A 24,562-nucleotide genomic window follows, 5' to 3' on the forward strand; every position below is an offset into this window, starting at 1 on the left:
TGTTATTGAGCAATGGTAGTGGAGGGATTGGATGCTTGTGGATGTGGTGCCAATCAAGTGGCCTGCTTTGTCCTGGATGGTGTCTTGAGTGTTGTTGAAGCTGCACTCATCCAGGTAAGTGAGGAGTATTCCACCACCCTCTTGACTTGTGCCTTGTTGATGATGGACAGGCTTTGGGGAGTCAGGTGGTGAGACATGGGGGAATCAGTTGGTTGTACTCCACTCCTCTCTCCTGAGCGTGAAGGTGGTGGGATTGAAACCCACTCCAGACTATATAGCACAAAGTCTCAGCTGACCGTCCCAGCGAAGTGCCGAGAGTTACAACATTGAAGGACAGTGTTGTCTCTCAGCAGAGATATCAAAAGACTTTCTCTCTCGCTCTCTCTCTCTCTCTCTCTCTGGTGGAAGTGAACAACTCTTTTGTACTATTTTGAAGAGGAGGAGAGCTGTCGACTCTGGTGTCTTGGACCATATTTATCCTTCAAACAGCATCACAAAACAAAAAACAGAATGATTACCTGGTCATTGGAATATGGCTATGGTGGGGGCTTGCTGTTCACAAATTTCTTACATTATGGTAGTGACGAGTGCACGTTTCACAAGTGGCTGTAAAGGGGCACCCCGAAGTCATGAAAGGCACTGTACAAATGCAAATGCCCTCTTGCCAGCGATAGTGTCCTTACTTTGCTGGTTGCACAGAACTGCCGATGGCCATCCCTGATCTCGGGGGTGAACTTCTGTAACAAGGCCTTCTGTACTCGCCAGATGGGTGGAGGTTCCCGTCCTGCCTGCATGGCGAGCTGTGGGCAAAGGAAGCAGAGGCATTATCAATTGTCACGTAGGCACTACAATCTGCGGTTCAACACATTCCTGGAACTTTCTGTGCCATGTCCATCTGCCACCTTCCCCACCCCCATTACTTTTACCCAATCAAATGACCTTCTTTCTCCCTCCTCTAGCTTTATCACCGAAGGGCTGAATGGCCCAAATCTCCCAAGTCCCTGGATTATTGTAGACCAGATGTACATCCCAAAGCCCGGAGCAAGATCCTGCCAAAATTCCAATCCTCTCAGTCCATGTGAATTATCCAGGAATTTGGAAAATCTGAGGAAAAACTCACACACTCCCTGTCACCCTCTGGACAAGTTCCAATTTGCTAACCTGGTGAGTGACCCCGCCAATGTTAGACTGTAAAAGGTCTTATCTAACTCCTAGGTAACCACTCCAAAGGACCATGCTCTCTCATTAGAGAAGGACGACTGGTAATGGGTTTAACCTGAGGGTTACCACGCCTGAAACCCTCCCAACAATAATTCTGACTGACCTCCCCTTTGGACTAGCCCCAGTCCATTTGATTATCCCACCCTATCAGCAGTCCTCACCAATAACTCAAATGCCATTCCATACTGCTTCCACCCAGCACCTGAATACATGCCCCAAGTGCCCCCCCACTGAACATCCAGCTACCCCCCTTTGAAACCATACCCTGACCCCTCCCCATCACTTGACCCACCTACCCCACCTGCCAACCTCAACTCCATCCATTCACTAACATCTTAAACTTACCACAACTGCTGTTTAAAATGAAAACGAGAGTGGTGGCTGGTCCTGTCTTTCCACAACACTCCCACCTCCCCAATCACCAGTGTTACCGCGGAGCTTCTCTGAGGGACACAGTGCTCTGTGTTTCTGGGACAACTGGGTTTGGAATACCATTGAACAGGAAAAAAAGCCGCAGCAGAACGGCTGCTCCAACTCTTCCCCCACACCCAAAGCTCTCTCTCAAAGCCCTGGGAGATTATTCTTCAATTTCTGGAGATTCTCAGACATCTCGGAAGGGTTGGAGAACCCAGCCATGATGAACCTGTTGATTTTCCAATTGCTGTCCCTCCTTTTCCCTTCAGGAAGCAGCAGCTTGCTTCAGGATACGGTTTAAGGATCTGGGTGGAGAGTTCTGCACACAGCTGTCCCATGTGACCACAGGGTGGGTGCCAGGCCCCACATGTAGCTTTTGTGGTCATGTGTCACGTTTACCCTGAATGTTTTTATTTGCAGCCCCTTTTCAGTTTTCCGAAGGGGCTGCTCCTTCAATGTTGGTTTGCTTCAGCCCAGTGCTCCTGTGTGGGGAGTGGCAGGCAATTCAATGGGCCTTCTCGTGGGGCTGCTCCGGGCCTGGCCAAAGTGGCCATTAACAAGTCCACCAGGCAGCAGGCCACAAATGGGGTAATTGTTTCTGACTGTCTGCCACTCTTTCACGGATACATCTGCACTTGGGTGTCCCTAGAGAAGAAGCATGCAGGTCTCACCAGCACGATAAGGGCATTTAGAGACCGGTGGGCACTACAGGTGCCGAATTTCATCATCACTCCAGACGATGCTATATTAATTTAACAAGTTTCCATTTCCTTACGTAAATTTTGTTAGCGTTAATTTGTAGCTCATTAAGGGCAAAAGAGCAACAAGGGAGAGAATAGGGCCCCTTAAAGAATAACGAGGCCATCTATAGGTGGAACCACAGGACTTAGGTGAGCTAAACAAATATTTCACATCAGTATTTACTGTGGGGAATGACATGGAAGCGCGGGAACCTGGGGAAATAAATAGTGATATCTTGCAAACAGTTTACATTACAGAAGAGGAGGTGCTTGAGGTCTATAAAGCATAAAGGTAGATAAATCTCTGGGACTTGATCAAGTGTATCTCCTGTTGTCAGAAGCTAGTGAAGAAAATGCAGGGCCCCTAGCAGAGATAATTATATCCTCGATCATCATGGGTGAGGTGCCGGAAGACTGGAGGGTGGTTAATATTGTGCCTTTGTTTAAGAAAGACTGCAAGGAAAAATCTGGGGACTATGGACCGGTGAATCTGATGTTATGCTGGCTAATGGCAGAATTCTGAGAGACACAATTTAGAGACATGCATATGGAGAGACAAGGACTGATTAGGGACAGTCAGCATGGTTTTGTGCATGGGAAATCACGTCTCACAAACTTGATTGAGTTTTTTGAGGATGTGACCAAATAGATAGAGCAGTAGACATTGTCTGCATGGACTTTTTAGCAAGACCTTTGACATGATTCTGCATGGTAGACTGGTTAGTAAGCTTAAATCACATGGGATCCAGTTGAGCTAGCCAATTGGATATAAAATAGGCTCGACAGTAGGAGACAGAGGGTGGTACAAGAGGGTTGCTTTTCGGACAGGAGGCCTATGACCAGCGGTATTTCACAGAGGTCGGTGCTGGGTCCACTGTTGTTTGTCATTTAGATAAATGATTTGGATGAGAAGGAAGTATGGCTATTAAGTTTGTGGATGACACCAAAATTGGTGGTATTGTGGACAGTAAAGAAGGTCATCTAAGAGTACAACTGTATCTTGATCAATTGGGTTAATGGACCAAGAAGTGGCAGGTGGAGTTTAACTTGGATAAATGTGAGGAATTGCATTTTAGTGAGACAAACAAGGGCAGGACTTATACTATAAATGGTAGCGCCCGGGGAATGTTGTCGATCAGAGACACCCAAGGGTTCAGGTAGACAGTTCCTTGTAAATATTGTCACATGTAGACAGGGTGGTGAACAAGGTGTTTGGCATGCTTGCCTTCATTGGTCAGAGCATTGAATACAGGAGTTGGGACATCATCTTGTGGCTGTATAGGACATTGGTGAGGCCACTTTTGGAGTATTGTGTTCTGCTCTGGTCACCCTGCAATAGGAAGGATAGTATTAAATTGGAAAGAGTGCAGAAAAGATTCACAATGATCTTGCCAGGATTGGAGGGTTGGGACCTTTTTTTCCCCTGGGTTGTAGGAGGTTGACAGGTGACCCCATCGAGATTTATAAAATCATGAAGGGCATAGATAAGGTGAATAGCAAAGGTCTTTTTCCCCAAGTTAGGGGTGTTCACAACTAGAGAGCATATTTTAAGGTGAGAGGGGAAAGATTTAAAAGAGACCTGCGGGACAACTGTTTCACATAAAGGGTGGTACAAAAATGGAAAGAACTGCCAGAGGAAATGATAGATGCAGTACAGTTACGACATTTAAAAGTCATTGTACAGATACATGAATAGGAAAGCTTCAGTAGAATATAGCATGGGACTAGTTTAATTTGGGAAACCTGGCTGGCATGGATGAGTTGGACCAAAGAGTTTGTTTCGGTGCTGTATTCCTCTGTGACTCTATGATTCAGTTTTGTTACTATGCCCCATAAGGCGCTGTTTAGGGAGCCTTTCATTCAGTTTACAGGAGTAAAGAGAGCTTACTCTGTTTCTAACCCCATGCTATCACTGTCCTGGGAGTGTTTGATGAAAACAGTGTCAAGAGACCTTTACTTTTGTTTTAAAAGAGTAGACAGTGTATCTAATGTCCTGCTGACCCTGTCCTGGACGTATTGATGGGGACAGTGTCAAGGAAGCTTTACTTTCAGTGTAAAAGAGTACAGTGGCCTCAACAAGACCGTATTCAAACAGGCAGTGATGCTACCTGTGGCAGAATATTCCACCTGTATGCACTGCCTAGGTGCATACCCTTGGCACCAGCTTCATATTCCAGCAAGAGCTAACATCTTCAGGGGAGGACCTTAAAATCTCTAGGCATAGTCCATTCAGACCATCACTTCCTCAAGGTTTAAAGACAATGATCCTCAGAAAGTACAATGAAATGTTGCTCTTTATTCATAGACTAGAACAAGGCAGAAATCAAATTCCTGGTTCAGCAACACTTCAGCTTTAAATTACCCATCTTTGTATTCAAATTCCTTGATGATCTCATCACTCCATATCTCTGTAATCACCACCAGACCCTGAACTGCCCCAAATCCTGGTCTCTTGCAGATTCCTAAACTTCCCTTCGCTAACCATTGGTAGTCATATCTTCACATAAAGCTGAATCTCTGGCAATCCCTCTCAAAGCCTTTCTGCCTCTGAGCCTTAAAAAATGAGTTTTCCCTATGCCCACACTTTGCTTTATTTGCTTCAATACCTCGGTACGTGGTTCTGCATCCATTTTGGTTTGCCTGAAATTCCTGCAAAGGATTTCAGGGCGCACACTGTTTTCTTTAGTCCCAGGGCCTGAGTGCAAGTTGCTTTTTCACTAGGGGGTTGCTTTACCTTAAGTGCCTTGATGTCGTCGATCTTCACGACAAACTCATCACGCTCCCGGAACACACCTTCGCCTCCGCTTTCTTCATCCTCCTCGTCTGTCTCGCCAGAGATGGCGACAGAGTCCTGCTTCTTAGCCAGGTGCAGGGGCCTGTGCCAGGGCTTCTTCGAGCAGATCCGCACATAGTCCTTCTTCTCCACGTTCTCCAGAAACTTCACGTACAGCCGCTGGTAGTCAGTCTTCACCTCATCCGGGTACTCGATATACTAATGAGGAAGAGAAAAAGGTTTCATTGCTCACTTCATTGTACCATGGGCTGCCATTTTCTAAACAGACCTGGCCAAAAGATGTTTTTTTCAAGATGGAAGACAACACAACGATCGCCTCCCAAAACCACAGCTGCAACCACCAAGGACAAGGGCAACAAATACATGGGAACACCTCCACCTTCATATGCCCGAATTCTCTCCCTAGCATGGTGGATCAGTCCAAAACACATGGACCAGCATGGTTCAAGAAGGCAGCTCACCACCACCTTCTCAAGGGGCAACTAGGGAAGGCAGTAAATGCGGCCAATCAGTGATGCCCACATCCCATAAATAAATATTTTTAAAAATCCCCATGTGGAACAACATTATCATTTCTTGTTCAGAACTCCGAAGACGAGGCACACCAGAATCAAAAAGTTAACTCTGTTTCTCTCTCCACATACACTGCCAGAGCTGTAGAGTTTCTCCAGCATTCTGTTTTCATTTCGGATTTCCAACATCCGTAGTATTTTACTTTCATTCTAAAGTTATGAAGGACCCAGATACAGTGAATAAGGATGAGATACTTACTTGAACAGAGGGATCAGACAGCATCGATTTAAAATCGACACAGAAAATACTGGAGAGACTCAGCAGGTCTAGCAGAACCTGCGGTGAGAGAAACAGAGTTAAGAGTCCAGTGTGGCAGCATTTCAGAACAGCGTCACATCAGACTCAAAACATTAACTCTGTTTCTCTCTCCCCACAGATGCTGCCAGACCTGCTGAGTTTCTGCAGCACTTTTTGTTTCAATTTCAAATTTCCAGCATCCACAGTATTTTGTTATGGTTGTTATTTCAGTGTCACTGGGTCACATTCCGGGAATCCTGCTCCCTAGTAGCACTGTGGCTCTGCCTACACCACACAAGACTGGAGTTATCAGCAAAACAGCTCACCACCACCTTCTCAAGGGCACCTAGCCACCAACACCCAATAATGATTATTATCTACAGGACAGACACCAGGTTTGATTCCGGAACAGTGCTGGGTCAGCTGCTTCTGCTCAGCCACACTCAAATCCCTAGGCTTACGAGTGAAACAACAATCTAGGATTTCCATCCCAGGTCACTGTCCTTTCTGGAAAGCTGTTGGTGGCAGTAACTGCTTTGCTCACAGGGTGGGACAAGAGGGTGGCCAGTGGCTAGCCCGATATCTGGAATTCTCTCCCTATGCCCCTCCCCATTCTTGTTTAAAAAAAAAAGGAAATATAACACGGAGACACTCACACCTGCCCTTTAAATTTTGCCGTCAAAGAAAACAACAACTGGGGATTTCGCCACAGTGTCCTGGCCAATATTTATGCCTCAAACAACATCAAAAAGTACAGACTATCAGGTCATTTCTCAGATTGCTGATTGTGGGAGCTAGCTGTGTGCTGACTGGCAGCCATATTTAATCCATTACAACAGGGACTACATTTAGAAAGGACTTCATTGGCTGTAAAGCACTTAGGAACATAAGTTGCGAAAGACACCATTTTTAAAAAATTCATTCATGGATGTGGCATCACTGGCCAGGTCAGCATTTATTGCTCATCCCTAATTACCCAGAGGGCAGTTAAGAGTCAGCCACAGTGCTGTAGGTCTAGAGTCACATGTAGTACAGACCGGGTGAAGATTGCAGTTTCCTTCCCTAAATTACATTAGGTGAACCAGATGGGTTTTTCTGACAACCAACAATGGTTTCATAATCAGACCCTTAATTCCAGATACATATAAATTAACGATTTGAAAGATCTGCATTTGTACTGCGCCTTCTCATGACTTCAGGACTTCACTAGGCCATTAGATATATTCAAGAAGGATAGTTGCTGTTGTGCTATTGGAAACACAGTAGCAAACTGTGCACAGCAAGCTCCTGCGAACAGTAATATGGGAATGACCAGACAACCTGCATTTTTTTAAAAATGTAGATGTTGGCTGAGGGATAGGCACTCACCAGGATACAAAGGGAACACCCTTGCTTCTCTTCAAAATAATGCCATTGAATTTTCTGTTTTGGAACATCACCAGAGAGGACAAACAGCTGAACATCTCATTCCCAAAGGTGTCACCTCAGGACTGCATTAGAGTGCCAGCCTGGACTTTAGTGGTCATGTCATGGGACTTGAACCTGTAACCTTTGCACTTCAAGAGGTGGGAGTGCTGCCCACTGAGCCACAGACACTCTTTCCTTTGTTGGTTACATTCTGTGGGTTCTTAGATACTTCAGGTGAGTCCTGTCCAGATCGGGGGGGGGGGGGGGGAAGGAATAGAGAGAGAGAGCGTGCGAGGAAGACAGACAGACAGAGACAGAAGTAGGGAAGGGGGGAGAGAGAGAGCGCGAGAGAGCGAGCAAGAGAGAAAAGGGTGGAAAGGAGGGCCAGGTGAGCTTACCTGAGCACTGGAAGAGAAGTGGCGCTGACCATCCCGCACCTCAGGTACAAACTGCTGCAGTGAGGCTTTCTGCACCCGCCAGATTGGAGGAGGCTCGCTTCCCGCCTGCATGGCAAGCTGCAAAACAGGATGTAGTGCAAGTAGTCAGCCACAGTGAACACTGATGGCAATACATTCAACAAAGCAAGATACTTTTAGATTTCAAAGAGCTCAAGGGGTCTGGGGAGAAAGCCAGATGTCAAGGTAGAGGATCGGCCATGATCACATTAAGTGGTGAAGCAGGCTCGAAGGGCTGAATGGCCTACTTCTGCTCATGGTTTCTATGTTTGACCCTCTTTAGTGTCTCAAAGGGCAGCAAACAATTCCAGGCAACCTGACAAAGCTCACCTTTGGACTTTAGAATGGTACAAGACAGAAGCGGCCATCCAGCCCACAAGGCCTGTGCTGGCTCTTTGAAAGCCTCCCAGCCTTTCCACTTAACATTACAAATTTTTGCTTTTCAAGTTCAAGCACACAATTCAATAGCGAAGGGAGAAGGCTACTGTGACAATCAATGGGCTGAATAGCCTGTTTATAGCTGTAAAAGTTTCAGTGTTCACTCCAATCCCTTTAGAAAGTAATTAATGAATCAGCCCTGTCAGGCAGAGTGTTCAAGATCACAGAGAGTTGCCAGTGTAAATATATTTCCCATATTTAGCTGGCTCAAAACAGCACTGTAGTTGCAAATGACTTTCCAACATGACTCCATTTTAACGCATGAAAACACAGCAATAAAGTAGCATTATAACATTCAACATATAATTATTGAAGTTGCATTACACATATCAACCTTTGACACCTCAAATAATTAAGAAAGTTGGTGTCTTTAAAGTTGCTTGCAAAGATTTTTGTTTAAATTGCTGGAGAAACTCAGCAGGTCTAGCAGCATCTGTGGAGAGAGAAACAGTTAATATTTCAAGTCCAGTGATATCTCTTCAGAATTATTTCTGAACTAGGAACTGGGAATTAGTTTTGAAGAAAGGTCAGTGGATTCAAATGTTAACGCTGTTTCTCTCTTCACAAATGCTGCCAGACTTGCTTAGCTTATTCACCTATTTCTGCTTTAGTTTCAGATCTTCAGCATCTATGGTTCTCTGTTTTATTTTTATAATTTTTTTTACTCACTGGTCTATTAGTTATTTCTTCATTTATTTTAAGTCTTCTGGTTATGGGCTCCCTCACCAGAGATAAACATTTCTCACTGTTTATCCTCATTAAAACACAGCACAATTTTGTGCATCTCAGGCTCACTTCTCTACAACCTCTGCATTAAGCTAAACATCAGCTTCTCAATCAGAATTACTGGGATAGGTGAGTGCTACGGGAGCAATAGTCTAGACCAACAATGCCGCTGATTTCTTTTTGAAGCAAGCGAGCTGGCTGCGCGTGAAGACCCTTCAAATGCTTGGTGACGCCGTCTACATAGAGTCATACAGCACGGAAACGGACACTTCGGTCCAACCAGTCCAAGCCGAACATAATCCCAAATTTAACTAGGCCCACCTGCCTGCTCCTGGTCCATATCCCTCCAACCTTTCCTATTCACGTAATTATCCAAATGTCTTTAAACATTGTAATTGTACCCAAATCCACCACTTCCTTAGGAAGTTCATTCCACATGTAAACCACCCTCTATGTAAAACATTGCCCCTCGTCTTTTCTAAATCTCTCCTCTCACCTTAAAAATGTGCTCCCTCGTCTTGAAATCCCCTACCCAAGGGAAAAGACAACTACCATTAACTCTATCTAAAGTACAGGAACTTTTGGGCTACCAAACAGCTATATAGTTTGGAGAGAACAATGGCCAGAACTTATAACCTGGAGACACAAAATCAATAATCATAGTCCATCAGCATGAAAAACCTATCTCATTGAACAAATACCTTTTAGGGAAAAAGACCTGCCATCCTTACTCAGTCTGGACTATATCTGACTCCAGACCCCAGCAATGTGGTTGTCCCACAAGAATTAGGAAAGACCATTCAGCCCCCCTGAGCCCACTCCACATTCAATAAGACCACAGTGAGCTGCCTCTACACTGACTTCCAGTCTGCTTCTTATAACCCTTTTCAATCAAACATCCAACTTACTCAGGCTTGAATATATTCAGTGATCCAGCCTCACTGTGCTCTGGGGAAGAGAATTCCAAAGACTGACCAAATAAACAAACTGTCTTCCTAGCAGTCTTAAATGAAGGTCCCCTAATTTCTAAATTGTGTCCCCTAGATCTAGACGCTCTTGCAAGAATTCACCTCATCCACACCCTAATATCATAGCAATAAGATCACCTTTAATACTTCGTTGTTTTAAACTCCAATGAGAACAGGCCAAACCTATTAACTCTTATCTAACCTGGCTCACTGATTTTTAAACTCCGTAACTGGCCACTTACAAGTTCTCAAGAGCAACAGGAAATGGGCAATTAGCCTTGTCTTTGCCAGTGATACCCATTTCCTACGAGTGAACGAAATGGGCGGAGTCGGCAATTTTAATTCAATCACTATGCCGAGGTCACATTAAATTCTCATCCTGTCATCCAACTCCAGCAAACGAATAATTCAACAGCTCTAACCCAGTTCCTCTTTTTTTGTTTAATTTACAAGATTACTTAAAATGAATTTAAATTCTCAAAGTGCCATGGTGGGATTTGAACTCATGTTTGTTCTGTTACTAATCCCACACCTGGATTATTAGTCCAGTAACATAACCAACATATCCTATTGAGATTTCTGTCTCAATAATTTGGCTAAAGATTTCAAGATTTAGTTCACATGTTTGCAAGGAGTTTTACCTGTGCTGACATTAGCTTGTCTACTTAGAAAATAACAACATTGGTTTTACTTTAATTCATTCATGGGACATGGACATCACTGGCTGAGCCAACATTTATTGTTCCACTCTCAGAGAAGGTGGTGGTGAGCTGCCGTCTTGGACCTGAATTTCACCAGTTTCCTCATTTCCCCTCCCCCCACCTTACCCCAGTTCCAACCTTCAGCACCGTCCTCATGACCTGTCCCATCTGTCCATCTTCCTTCCCACCTATCTGCACCACCCTCCCCTCCAACCTATCACCTTTACCTCCACCTCCATCCACCTCTTGCACTCTCAGCTACCTTCCCCCCATTCCCATTTATCTCTCCACTACCAAGGCTCCTATCATCATTCCTGATGAAGGACGTTTGCCTGAAATGTCGATTTTCCTGGTCCTCAGATGCTGCCTGACCTGCTGTGCTTTTTCAGCACCACGCTCTTGACTCTAATCTCTAGCACACTTTTGCCTTCTAGGAAGTGGTCCCAGTTGAGTATTCCCAAACCTTGACATGATCTCCAATGGGCTGATTGGCTTCCTCCCAAACTGTAGTGACTGTGGCTTTCCAGACCATTCCCAAAGGACAAAGCCTAACTCAATACAGAACACTACTAAAGGATTAAACTGTACACTGCTGAAAGAGAGCTGGGTGCCTGTCCTAGGCCTCTCTTGCAAAGAGAGGGCGATTTAGAGAAATATTTCCTTCTCAATAGCTAGCTTCAATGTCCATATGAGGAAACAAATACCCCAAAAGTCACAAATAAAAAATACATTGTCACTTCTATCTTCTAGCCTTTTGGATGTCAGCCATTTTATCTACTTCCTTCCAAGAAACAAGAAGTTCCTCCTCATGACTGATGTCCCCAAAACTGATCACTACTTAGTGCTAAATATAATATGAATCTTGATAACATTTTAAGAGTTCTTTTATGTGCAAAAGGGTGGGAAATCATACCTTAAGTTCCTTAATGTCATCAATTTTGATGACAAACTCGTCCCATTTCCGTATGGCACCTTCTCCACCACTCTCCTCATCGTCTTCATCAGTCTCACCATAAATGGCCACCGTGTCCTGTTTCTTGGCTAGCTTGACCGGGGAAGGAGCCTCCTTCTCTTCCAGCTGTGGTGGGGATTCAGGGGCAGGAGAAGGTTCTTCTTCTGGGATTGACTCCTTCGGCAAGACTGGAGATGGGGGTATGGGCTGCTCTGGCTGGGAGGCCTCAGAAGGCGATGTGCTGACTTCTTTATCTTCTACAGTCATATTATCTGGCAAACACAATTGATATGGAAATAGTCAGATTCAAGGAACAGTCTTTTCCCAATCGACCCCAAATTTCACTGATATTTCCCTCTTTTTTCCCCAAAGGGAATACAGAATAGAAACATTCAGCCCCACCAATCTAAGTCAGTGTTTAAGCTCCACTTTGAGCTTCCTCTCATCTTTCCTTATCTTATCAATCTGCTTAATCCTCTATTCCCTTCACCTTGCTGTGCTTGTTTGACCTTACCTTAAATACAGAAGCTTGAACACACGCACCAACAGGTTCAAGTACAGCTTCTTCCCTGCTGTTATTAGACTGGTGTAAGGATCTCTAACTTCAAATAATGTTGATCTTGCTTTGTGCATTTCCTGTACAGCCATAACCTTGTACATCTCGCTCTGTCTAAGCACCCTGTGATCTGTGTGTCCTTGTTTGCTATGATCTGCCTGTACTGCACACAAAACAAAACTTTTCACTGTATTTAGGTACATGTGACTAGAATAAATCAAATCAAACTGATAATTTTCATTTCAACTGCCCCCTCTGCTAATGAGTGCAAATTCACATGCCCTTTGGCTAAGAGGCCTCTCCTAATTTTGGTTCGTATTAACAATTTTCTCTAATGTCCACGCAATGAAGAAATGAGGGAGGCTCCCCACGCGCATGCTTTCCTCCTGGTTTAATTTTCCTGCATTTGCTACATTACAAAACCTAAATCGACCATGATATTGGAAACTCTGTCGTGGGCGATTTCCAATTTGGGTGCAATGTTTAAGCATCAAATTTGCAGCAGATTTGCCCCATCTGGTCCGTGCTGGTGTGCAAAGTCTGCCCACACCCCACTTCATCTGACCCTGTATTCTAACCTATTTACTACATCCTCATTCAGTTGTCTAGCCTCCCCTTAAATGCATCGATATATTCACCCCCGCTAGGATTACCATGATACAGAATGCCACACTCTGTTGTGGAGAGAGAATTTACACCGAAGCTCCCAACTAAATTTGCACGTTTCTGTCTCCTCAACAAATCTTCTCTGAACCTATCCTTTCAAACCTCTTGATGACTTTGAAGACTTCATTTGGATCAGCCTTCGAAAGAGCCCCTGACATTTGGACAATCCTGATAACTATAACTTCCCACTTCTGGTGTCATCCTTGTAAAACACCTTCTCCTATTACGGTTAGCATTGAAACAAAGAAAGAGCATGCAGAAACAGGCCATTTGTCCCCTCAAGCCTGCTCCACCACTCAACTAGATCATGGCTGATCTTCTATCGCAAGCCATTTTTCCTCGTTATTCCCATATCCCTGATATCTTTAATATTATTCCCTTGATTGAACATATTCAATGACTGAATATGGGGCAGGGAATTCCAAAGGTTTTACTACCCTCTGAATAAAGAAATTCCTTATTTAAGGCCAGAATAAACCACCGCTTATTCTGATAGTATATCTCCAAAGTCCAGACACTCTCTGGCTAGATTCTTTCTGCATGTACTCTGTCGAGCTTTGTAAGAAATTTATAAGTTTCCATGACATAACTTCTCATGTTTTGAAATGTAACAGGATAAGGACTCTCTTGTACTGTGGTGGTACTGACCCTAACTCTGGAATGGAGGGGGGGAGGGGCAGGATTCAAGTCCCACCAGCTCTAGACACCTCTGAACAGGTTGAAGAGAAAAATAGGTTAATAAAAAAAAGTTACAAGCCAGATCTCCTCAATCTCTCCTCATAGTCCAGTAACATCATCCCAGGAATCAATCCTAGGCACTAAAGCAAATGCAGAGTGAAATAAAAGCCAAAAGAACGATGGATGCTGGAAATCAGAATCAAAAACAGAAATTGCTGGAAAAGCTCAGCAGCTCTGGCAACATCTATAGACAGAAATCAGAGTTAATGTTTCAGGACCCATGACCCTTCCTCAGAACTGAGGCATTGGACTCTGAAATGTTAACTCTGATTTCCCTCTACTGATGCCGCCAGACCTGCTCAGCTCTTCCAGCAACTTCTGTTTTTATTGCTTATGAAGAGACTCTCTCATCAACACATTCCATTTGCCTACCCGGATTAACTTTGCACTAGTGATCTCGCTTGAGAACGGCCCTTGGAAAATGGAAATGATGGCCTGATGGCGATAGGTTGAAAATGGGCCATGCAGATAATGAACTCATGGAACGCCAAGGGAGCTCTGAACTGCATTTACATGGCAGCAGCATCTCAGAAACAGACACTTTTACCCAGTATTGGTGCTTAACATTAAAACCACAATCATGGAATCCATGATATTCAATAGAATGTGGACATCCAGCCCATCGTACCTCCCCACACTACATCAAATTCTTGAGTCTCCTCGGACAACAACTCCAGGTTCTCCAACCTAATCTTGTTGCTAAAGCCTCCTCATCCTCAAGGACTACTCTGGTCAATCTCCACCTCACGCTCACATCCTTCCTGAAGTATGGTGATCAGAGCAGATTCAATAACAGCTTCTTCCCTGCGATTATCAGACCTCTCAAACGTTAATTCTGATCTCTCTCTCTCTCTCTCTCTGTTGCTAAAGCCTCCTCATCCTCAAGGACTACTCTGGTCAATCTCCACCTCACGCTCACATCCTTCCTGAAGTATGGTGATCAGAGCAGATTCAATAACAGCTTCTTCCCTGCGATTATCAGACCTCTCAAACGTTAATTCTGATCTCTCTCTCTCTCTCTCTCTGTGCACCTACTCAGCGACCCCCGTAACACTGCATTCCTCATTCTGTTCTGTTACCCTGATGCACTTTGAATGGTACACTCTGCCTGTACAGCACTTTTCACTGTATCTCGGTACACATGACAAGAATAAATTAATTAGAAATGGAAGCACTACTCAAGTTCCTCACAATTTGACCCCAAAGTGGGATTTTACAAAACTTCCCTGCTTTTATGCTCACAACCGAGATTCTGGAGAATGCCATTTGGCCCCTCAAGTATGCTTCGCCACGTCAGTACAATGGGATCTGATCTCCTACCTTAACTTTGAATTCCTGCCGGTTTCCCACCTTGATTCCCTCACGTTTGGAAAGAAAGCACGGTACCTGTCGTGTCGTTCTCCTTGCGATCCATCGGGTCGTAGAGGGCAGAGATGGCAGAGGTGATGCTCTTCTGCAGGTCCTGGTTCTTGCTGACGGAATCCTCCTCGTCGGACGAGAATGACGGCAGAGTCTCCAGGTTCTTCTTGAGGTCGTCGTCGAACCTCTTGCAGGGGCTGGCGCAGCTCATGAGGCTGTCGCTCTCCGAGGCGTCCAGAGGCCCTGACAGCATTGACTGTGCCAGGCCGAAGGAAGCCTGCGACGGCTGGTTGATGACCGATGAGGGGCGTCCTTTCTGCGGGCTGGAGGTCGTGGCTGGCAGCTGCTGCCTTTTTCCCGATTTCAGGAAGTCCAGGAACGAGGCCATGAATCCAGATTTCATTTCCGGCTGCTTCTCCTCCACCTCTTTTATTTTCTTTTTGATCTTTTCTTGGGTTTGACTGTTCTCCAAGACGCTCTCCGCTGGGACAGACTCTGGAGGCTCGATGGGCAAAATCTCACTCGCCTTTGACCCTTGAACCTTGCCCTTTGAGGAGGGAAAAGTGCACACATCAACATGTTGTTATTGTTCAGGCTTCAAACTGAGGGCACGAGTGAAGAGACAAAATTATTGTAACAAAAACCAAAACTGAGAACAGCTAGAAGGGAGAAAAGGACAATGCAGAATGGTTGGGGGAAGGAAGACACGACATCTCTGTGGTAAAAAATTAAATAAGAACTGGAATAAGTAGCCTGTACTACAGGTGGAACTATAGACTGCCCAAACTTCTGGGTAATTCTAAAAACTCCTACTTTAGGGTGCTATATTAATGGGAGTTGTTGTTGAACAAGGGCTCAGCTATCCAGTGTGATCATGGCTGATTTTCTATATCAATGCCACATTCCCATTTTCTTCCCCCATACATCTTGATGCTTTTTAAATTATTTTCTTGAATATATTTAATGACTTGGCCTCCACAGCCTTCTGTGTTGGTGAGGTTGGGGGAAACCTCTTCACACCTTAGAATGATATAGAACAGAACAAGGCTATTCAACCCATCACACCCATGCTGTTCTTTGAACTAATTTGTCAATGAATCCCATTCTCCCGCAAAGCTTTTCCTGGCAAGTTTTTGTCTGATTTCCTTTTCATTTGAATCTGAGGATTTCACAGGATGGATCCCAAAAGGATCCCCCTTGTGGGGGAATCTTAACATTAGGAGCCATGTTTTTTCAAAATAAGATGTCTCCCAGTTGAAGACGGAGATGAGGAGGAATTTCTTCTCTCAGAGGACTGATAGTGTTTGGAATTCTCTTTCCCAGACAGCCGTGCAGAGGCTGTGGGTCATCGAATAAATCGAGGCTGTGGGCGGCACGGTGGCACAGTGGTTAGCACTGCTGCCTCGCAGCGCCAGAGACCCGGGTTCAATTCCCACCTCAGGCGACTCTCTGTGTGGAGTTTGCACATTCTCCCCGTGTCTGCGTGGGTTTCCTCCGGTTGCTCCGGTTTCCTCCCACAATCCAAAAAAAATGTGCAGGTTAGGTGAATTGGCCATGCTGAATTGCCCGTAGTGTTAGGAAGGGGTAAATGTAGGAGAATGGGTCTGGGTGGGTTACGCTTTGGCGGGTTGGTGTGGACTTGTTGGGCTGAAGGGCCTGTTTCCACACTGTAAGTAATCTAATCTAAAAATTAAAGGCCAAATGGAAACATAGAAGCTAGGAGGGGTAGGCCATTCAGCCCTTTGAGCATGCTCAGCCATCCAGTGTGATCATGGCTGATTTTCTATATCAATGCCATATTCCCGTTTTCTTCCCCCATACATCTTGATGCTTTTAAAATTATTTTCTTGAATATATTTAATGATTTGGCCTCCACTGCCTTCTATGGTGGAAAATTCCACAGGTACACTCCCCTTTGAGGGGAAGACACTTTTCCTCATCTCAATCGCTCCTAAACAATCTATCTCGAATCCTGAGACTGTGTCCTTTTGGTTGTAGACTCCCCCAACCATGGGAAACATCCTCCCTGCATCTGGTCTGTCTGGCCCTCTTCAAATTTTATACATTTCAATCAGATCCCCTCTCATCCTTTTAAACTCTAGTGAATACGTCGAACATAGAACAGTACAGCACAGGAACGATGTTATGCTGAACATGAAGCCAAATTAAATTAATCCTTTCTGCCTGCCATTGGTCCATATCCCTCCATTCCTTGGATATTCATGTCCTTATCTAAAAATCCTATAAACACCCTTATCATATCTGCCTTCACCACCACCCCTGGCAGCGCATTCCAGACTCCTACTACTCTCTGTGTAAAATACCAGCCCCTCATATCTCCTTTGAACTTTCCCCTTCTCACCCTAGTTCCAGACATTTCAACTCTGTGGAAAAGATTCTGACTGTCAACCCTATCTACGCATCTCATAATTTTATAGACTTCTGTCAAGTCTCTCCTCAGCCTTTGCCTTTCCAGACAAAACAACCTGAGCTTTTCCATCCTCTCCTTATAGCTCAGGCCCAGTTAAACCAATTTCTTCTCACAGGACAGTCCTGCCATCTCTAGTATCACCGTGGTGAACCTCCATCGCACTCTGTCTACGGCGACTATGTCCTGTCTGAGGTGGGGAGACCAAAGCAGCATGCAATACTCCTGATGTGGCCTCATCAAAGCCCTGTTATACTGCAGGAAGGCATCCCCACTTCTGAACTCTAATCCTCTTGTAATGAAGGCAAATATACTATTTGCCTTTCGAATTGCTTGCAGCACCTGCCTGTTTACTTCCATCGAGGGTGCACAAGGACACCCCAATCCCTCTGTACAACCGCACTTCCCAATAACCTAACATTTAAATTGTACTCTTCCTTTCTGTTTTTTACATTGAAGTGTATAACTTCACACCAAGCCACATAGTACTGCATCTGCCATGTGTTTGCTCACTCATTCAACTTATCGCAATCACCTTGAAGCCTCCTGACAATCCTGCGCAGTTTTGTGAGGTCAGAAAGAGACTGATTTCAGGGGGACCAGGCAGTGAAGTGGCTGCCCTACACAATTCTATGGGATGGTGGACTAAGTTGGAGGGGCTGAATGGCCTACTCTTGCTCCTATTTTCCTCCCATGCCCTTTCTGGAGGACATGTCCCAGATCATTTGAGGCCACATTCAGCTGAATGAACAATGTGCCCCTCTGCCTTTCCCATGAAGCATCAAAATTTCCCAACGTCTGCATCACGCTCGCTCTCACAATCAGGAAAGAAGCGAAAAATGCCGTTACCTTGCCGGGTTTCACTGGCTTCTCCATTTTGAAGCCCTCGTTTTCATTCTCCGTGATCTTCTTGCCCCTTCCCCTGCCCCGGCCCCTTTTCTTGGGTCCGTCTTGAGCCACGCCCTGGGGGGGCTCAAGGGGCCGGATCCGCGGTCGGCCCCGGGGTCTCGGGGGCCCTTTCTCCTTTGGCTTGGACGCCCTCTTGGCCTTCTTCTTGCCACCGTTCAGGTTGTTGCCAGAACAGAAGTCAATGTCGGAGACGGGGCTGAGGTTGGTGCGGGTCCGGCAGCTGGAGATGAGGTCGGGCAGCAGGTCGGGGAGCCGCCGGTTGTTGAGCCGGATGTCGGCCGGCACATCCTCCTTCTCTTCGTCCTCGAACTCGTACTCCTGGGCGTAGTTCTTCTTCGGGGGCTGTGGCGGCGAGTCCTTCTTCTTCAGCAAGTGGAGCGAGGAGGTCTTCAGGAACTTCTTGGTCTTCATGGAGCAGAAACTGGCGGTAGTCAGGGGCGACTTGAGGTCAGCGCCGGTGGGGGGGCCCCCGTGGGCAGGCGGGGTCAGGCCCAGGTGCTCCGCCTGCACGCTCGGCGGCTCCAGCTCCGGCTTCAGGGCGACTGGATTGAGGTCCAGGTGGACGTTCTGCTGCCCGCCGCCGGGCTCGGGGGCACAGTAGCTCGGGAAGCTCTGGCCCGAGTGCATCATGTCGAAGCCGGACTTCATGCCACCACCACCGTCGCTCCTGTCCATCGGCTGCCCGGCCTCGTCGCCGCACGACTGCTTGCTGTACTCCTCACTGCTGCAGGGCGCCGAGCAGAACATGTCCTCCATCCCTGGGAAGAAGTTGCGCTCCTCGTCCTGCAGGAGGGAGTCTGGGAAGCAGATGGAGGTGAGCGGCACAAACCGCTGCTTGCCGCTCTGCGGGCTGCCCTGGCCAAACTGGTCCTTGCCCTCCAGCTGCTGCTGGGAGACCTGCTGGGAGGCCTCAGAGCTGTCCAGGCGCAGCGGTTCGCTGGCTTCGGGGAGCAGGTGCTGGGGCTGGGGCTGAGGCTGCTGCTGCTGCTGAGGCTGCTGGACCTGACCGGCCTGGGCCAGGTGGCTCTCCAGGTGGAGCTCAGGCTCCAGGAACTCTTGCATCTCCTGCGGCTGCATGCTCTCAGAGCGCGGCAGCCGCTCCATGGCGTCGGGCGGGGCGAGCTGGGGCGAGCGGGCCTCCCCGGGCAGCAGGCGGGAGTCCAGGCCCGCGGCGTGGGCGTGGGCGGCCTGTAGCTGCTGGCTCTGCAGGTGGGCCTCCAGCATCTGCTGCTGGGCTTGCTGCTGGCTCTGGGTGTGGGTCAGCACCGACTGCAGCAGCTGCGATGGCTGCCCAGGGTTCTGGTGACCCAGAGGCAGCTGCATCTCCGGTGAGGCCTCCAGCATCAGCTGCGAGCCAGCCTGGCCTTGCAGGATCCCGTGGCTCTCCAGCTGCGAGGAGTCGGGACCCAGGTGGTGTGCCCGGGAGCCCGGCTCCGGGGTCTTCTGCATGTACGAGTGGCCCGCGCCAAGATCCTTTCCGGAACCATCCAAGTGGGGCCCTCCCTGGAGGTGGTCAACCGTCTTCTTGATGTCCTGCGCCAGGCCATCGATGCTGTTGGGCTGGTGGCTGTAGTGCACCACTGAGGTGACCAGGGCGTCCGAGGAGGAGCGGCCGTATTCCTTCTGCCGTTCGCCTTTCTTCTTCTCCTTCAGACCCTGCAACGACATCTCCAGGACCTGGCTGTCCAAACTCGAACTGGTACGGATGACACTCTGCAGGTGGTACCTCTCCTCAGACTTGGACATCTCGTAGACCATGCCCTTGGGGGCCCGTTCCTCGCACTCGGCCAGGCTCTGCGATGAGACCCGTGGCGGGCTCTGCGAGTCCAGCAGGTGCTGGATCAGAAAATCCTCGTCCTCCGTCCGCTCCGATGCCAGCAGCTCCTGGTCGGCCTTGGCCTTGCCGTAGGCTGGCGCCCGCTCCAGGGGGGCCTGCGAGGGCTGGAAGGCCTGAGAGTGAGGGGGCTGAATGAAGGACGGTGACAGCACGGAGGAGAGGTACTTCTGGGATTGGCCTGGGGAGCCCACCCCCTGAGGCCGGCTGCTGGTCGGGGACTGCAGGGGCCGGATGATGGGAGAGGGGCTGGCGGCCGGCAGGTTCTGGACATGGCTGGCCGAGGAGTAGACGATGGATGGCCCGTGGGAGCTCAAGGCCGGGGAGTGTCCGGCGGCGTAGCTGAGGGAGGGGCTGGCCGCCGGCATCCCCTGTGAGTGGGCTGGACCGTAACTCTGTCCCTGCGTGGCCGAGGAGTGGGGCTCTGATTGGACGCTGTAACTCTGGATGGAGCCCACCGACGACAGGCCCTGGAGCTGCTCCGGAGAGTAGTTCTGCGCCTGGCTGACACAGGTCTGCAGGGCCTGTTGCTGCTGTTGTTGCTGCTGCGTCTGGGGCTGAGGCTGGGGTTGGGGCTGCTGATTACCCGAGTAGCTCTGGGCCTTGCTCACCGCGGTCAGGTCCTGCGACTGACTGGAGCTGAAGCCCGGTGACTGGGTGACCGCCGCCACCGCCAGATTCTGGGCCTGGGACACCGTGTAGCTCTGGGACTGGCTCAGGCCCAGCAGGGCCTGTGACTGGCCCGGGGAGTAGGCCTGGGCCTGGGTGGAGATCACCGAGCTGGCCTTGGGGGCAGATGAGGAGAAGATGTGCGACTGGCCGCTGGAGGAGATGCTTTGGCACTTGGGGGTGACGGCAGCGCCAGCGGCCCCGCCTCTCTGGGCCTGCCGCGAGGCTGAGTAGCTCTTGGACTTGGAGGACGAGGTGGAGGAGGAGGAGTAGCCTGGCGACTGGATGATGGGCCGATAGCTCTGTGAGTGCTCACCACGGGCCTGGGAGCTCTTCTGGCCGCCCTCGCTGCTCACCGGGGACTGATCGCCCAGCGGGCTGCACGACAGCGTGGAGTGCCTGGGCATCTGCTGGAAGCTATGGCTCCCCCCACAGCTGAGGTAGTGCTGCAGGGAGTGGTGAGAGGCAGGCAGCTGGGCCTGGGCACCGGTAGGCCGCTGGTAGTGCTTGATGACGCTATCCTGCCGTGGGATGGCCCTCTCGATGCCCGAGGCCGGTGAGCTGGAGAAGACCGAGGTGTTGTAGAGTTGCGAGGCCTGCTCCGAAGGTCCCAAAGGCGACGACAGCAGGTTAAACTGTGACTGCAGGTGCCGGGAGGCCGACTCCTGCGCTGTGCGGTACGCCGAGCTCTGAGATGGCAGGCCCGTGCCTAGGACGGCGCTGCCCAGGCGGTCAAAGGTCAGGGAGGACGGGACACTGGATTGAGAGGACTTGATGTGCAGCAGCGGATCATGTGGCGAGAGCAGGCCGTTGGAGCTAGGGCTGAAGGTGGCATCCTGAAGAGTCAACGACGAGGTCACGGGGAAACTCCGCCCACTGAAGGAGGCTGGGTGTTGATAGGCTGAGAGCGCAGATGACGATGGAAAAGTCCCAGAACCAGGAATAGCTCCAGAGATGAATAATTCAGCGGGTCCCGGGGTGTGCATGGCTACAATGACAAAACAAAAGGAGACATTATTTTACATCAATTTTACAGTACAATAACAGACCATTCGGCCTCGCCAGTCTATCATGATCACTGGTTTCATTTTCTGTGTTTGATTATGACAGCGTGGTAACCAATCTGTGTTCACTGGGCTTGATTGCTTAGGCCTGGATGTTGACTCAGAGGAAAGTGAACAGACCCAGAGAAGCTAATAGAAGCAGAGCTGAAAGGTCAGTGTAGACATTTTAAAGCATTGAATTAAATCCAGGAAATAAATTCCAACCCACTTCGAAACTAACGTCATCTCTACAAAATTCAAACCGCTAAAACTTACACACAAACTTCCTCCCATCGTACCTCACCTCACTTCATAAATAATTTTCTAATCATATTTGTCGAGTTTCCTCTTAAATACATCTATTTGTCTTAATCATTCCTGTGGTGTCGATCTCTCTGGATAAAGAGGTTTCTCCTGATTTACTCAGATTTATCTGGGGTTGACTTATATTGATGACCCAGGCAAAGGTGAGGACTACAGATGCTGGAAATCAGAATCTAGATTAGAGTGGTGCTGGAAAAGCACAGCAGGTCAGGCAGCATCTGAAGAGCAGGAAAATCGACGTTTCGGGCAGGAGCCCTTCATCAGGAATGAAGGCAGGGAGCCTCCGGGGTGGAGAGATAAATGGGAGGGGGATGGGGATGGGGAGAAGGTAGCAAAGAGTACAATAGATGGATGGGGGTGGGGATGAAGGAGATAGGTCGGAGAGGAGAGTGGAGCGGATAGGTGGGAAGGAAGATTGGCAGGTCGGGCAGGTCATGAGGACGGTACTGAGCTGGAAGGTTGGAACTAGGGTAAGGTTGGGGAGAGGAGCCCTTTTCCTGCTCTTATATTGATGACCTCTCGATTCCTGGTCTTCCCTGCAAAGACCTTTCTGCATCTACTATTCCATTTTGATCCAACTTCCTGCAAATTTTCTCCTTTTCACAAAGTTATCCAAATTCCGTTTCCTTCCACCCTTTCAGGCAGTGTATTCTAATGAACAAGAGCATGCAGGGGAAAATAATTGCTTAGTTCATGCCTCCCCTCGCAAAGGCTTCAACTCACGCTAGAGTGCAGCCAACAAACTCATATTTTATTCCTGGACTATAGGCTCTCAGTCTTTATTTACGTCCATCTCACTTAATGGTCAGTGGGACTACCCAGAAGAAAGTGAACCACATCATCACGCAGTGAACTGTGCGTATGTCAAAGCCACAGTTAGTATATTGTGAGCAATTTTGGGCCCCATATCTAAGAAAGATGTCCTGGCCATTGTGGGATCCAGAGGAGGTTTACAAGAATGATCCTAGGGTTGACAGAGTCATTGAGGATTCTGTGACAATGGAGATCAGAAGGATGTGGGTGGTGGGGGAATCTGATTGTAACTTACAGAATACCAACAGGCCCGGACAGAGTGGACATGGAGAAGATGTTTCCACCAGCAGGAGAGACTAGGACTCGAGAGCACAACCAAAGATGAAGGGATAACCTTTTGGAAATAAGATGAGGAGGAATTTCTTCAGCTAGAAGGTGGTGAATCTGTGGAACTCATTGCCGCAGAGGGCTATGGAGGCCAGGTCATTGAGTATATTTAAGACAGAGATAGCTAGGTTCTTGATCAGTAATGGTGCGAAGGGTTACAGAGAAATGGCAGGAGAATGGGGCTGAGAAATATATCAGCCATGATCAAATGAGGGAGCAGCCTTGAGTGGCCAAATGGCCTAATTCTGCTCCTGCATCTTATGATGGAACATGCATCTCTGGCCTGCCAAAGCCCGCAGATCCCCATCAAGTTCCTCATATTCTTCTAAACTCCAGCAGATAACAAGCTGGACCTGTCCAACCTTTACTTGCAAGACAACCCTCTCATTCCATCCATCAGTCTAGTAACCAGTAAGACCATAAGGCATTGGCTACTCGGTCCATCAAGTCTACTCCACCATTCAATGGCTGGCCTGCTATTTCTCAACTCCACCATCCTGCCTCATCCCCATTATTCCCGTCATAACACCCCCCCCCCCAATTCCCTCGAAGACAGAAATAAGAAGAAAATTTTATTCACAGGCGGTCAGGAGTCTGTGGAACTCTCCTGCTCAAAAGACAATGAAAGCAGAGTCTTTGAGTATTTTTAAGGACAGGTTGTGCAGATTCTTGATAAGCAAAGGTTAAAGGTTATTGGGATCGGTGGCAATATGGAGTGCTCAGGTCAGCAATAGACTTGGTGAACAGTGAAACAGGTTTGAGGGCCTGAATAATTATACGTTCATATGATCTAGTTGTGGTTCCTGACCTCGATTCAAAGTGTTTATTCCAATTTTTGGGAGCTTGTACCTTCACACGCACAGAATTATTTCATTAACTGCTTTCCAGAAACCTGAAATGTGAATCTGTCCAGTTAGCATTGAGTAACAGTGAGTAAGTAAAGTTATCATAGTGTCTCACATTAGAGAGACAGGGATGGTGGTGGTGGTTTAACCTGAGGGTCACCTTGCCTCAGGGGAGAGGCAAGACTGAGAATCTGGGACCTCGGGTGGTGCAGGCATTGAACCTGCCCTATTGGCATCAAGAAACTGAGTTAACTGACAACGAAACTATTTGGGTACAGTTACAGAGTCATAGACATATACAGCACAGAAACAGACCCTTTGGTCCAATTCAACCATACTTACCAGATATTCTAAATTAAGTCCCATTGATCAGAATTTGGCCCATATCCCACTAAACTCTTCCTATTCACGTACCCATCCTTTTA

General features: G+C 47.8%; 1 protein-coding gene across 1 annotated transcript in view; it reads right to left on the minus strand.

Annotated features, from left to right (window-relative positions):
- Window positions 1-24,562, minus strand: part of LOC122542016 (proline-rich protein 12-like) — an 81,024-nt gene that overhangs the window by 24,990 nt on the left and 31,472 nt on the right. Inside the window, exons 4-9 of the mRNA XM_043679308.1 lie at window positions 18,223-21,773; window positions 14,973-15,492; window positions 11,588-11,898; window positions 7,785-7,901; window positions 5,110-5,367; window positions 601-800 (exon numbers count right to left, since the gene is read on the minus strand). Of these exons, the coding sequence (XP_043535243.1) occupies window positions 601-800; window positions 5,110-5,367; window positions 7,785-7,901; window positions 11,588-11,898; window positions 14,973-15,492; window positions 18,223-21,773 (4,957 nt within the window). The remainder of the gene's footprint in view (window positions 1-600; window positions 801-5,109; window positions 5,368-7,784; window positions 7,902-11,587; window positions 11,899-14,972; window positions 15,493-18,222; window positions 21,774-24,562) is intronic.

This window comes from Chiloscyllium plagiosum, chromosome 39 (assembly GCF_004010195.1).
Source record: "Chiloscyllium plagiosum isolate BGI_BamShark_2017 chromosome 39, ASM401019v2, whole genome shotgun sequence".
In the NCBI taxonomy this organism is placed as follows: Eukaryota; Metazoa; Chordata; class Chondrichthyes; order Orectolobiformes; family Hemiscylliidae; genus Chiloscyllium; species Chiloscyllium plagiosum.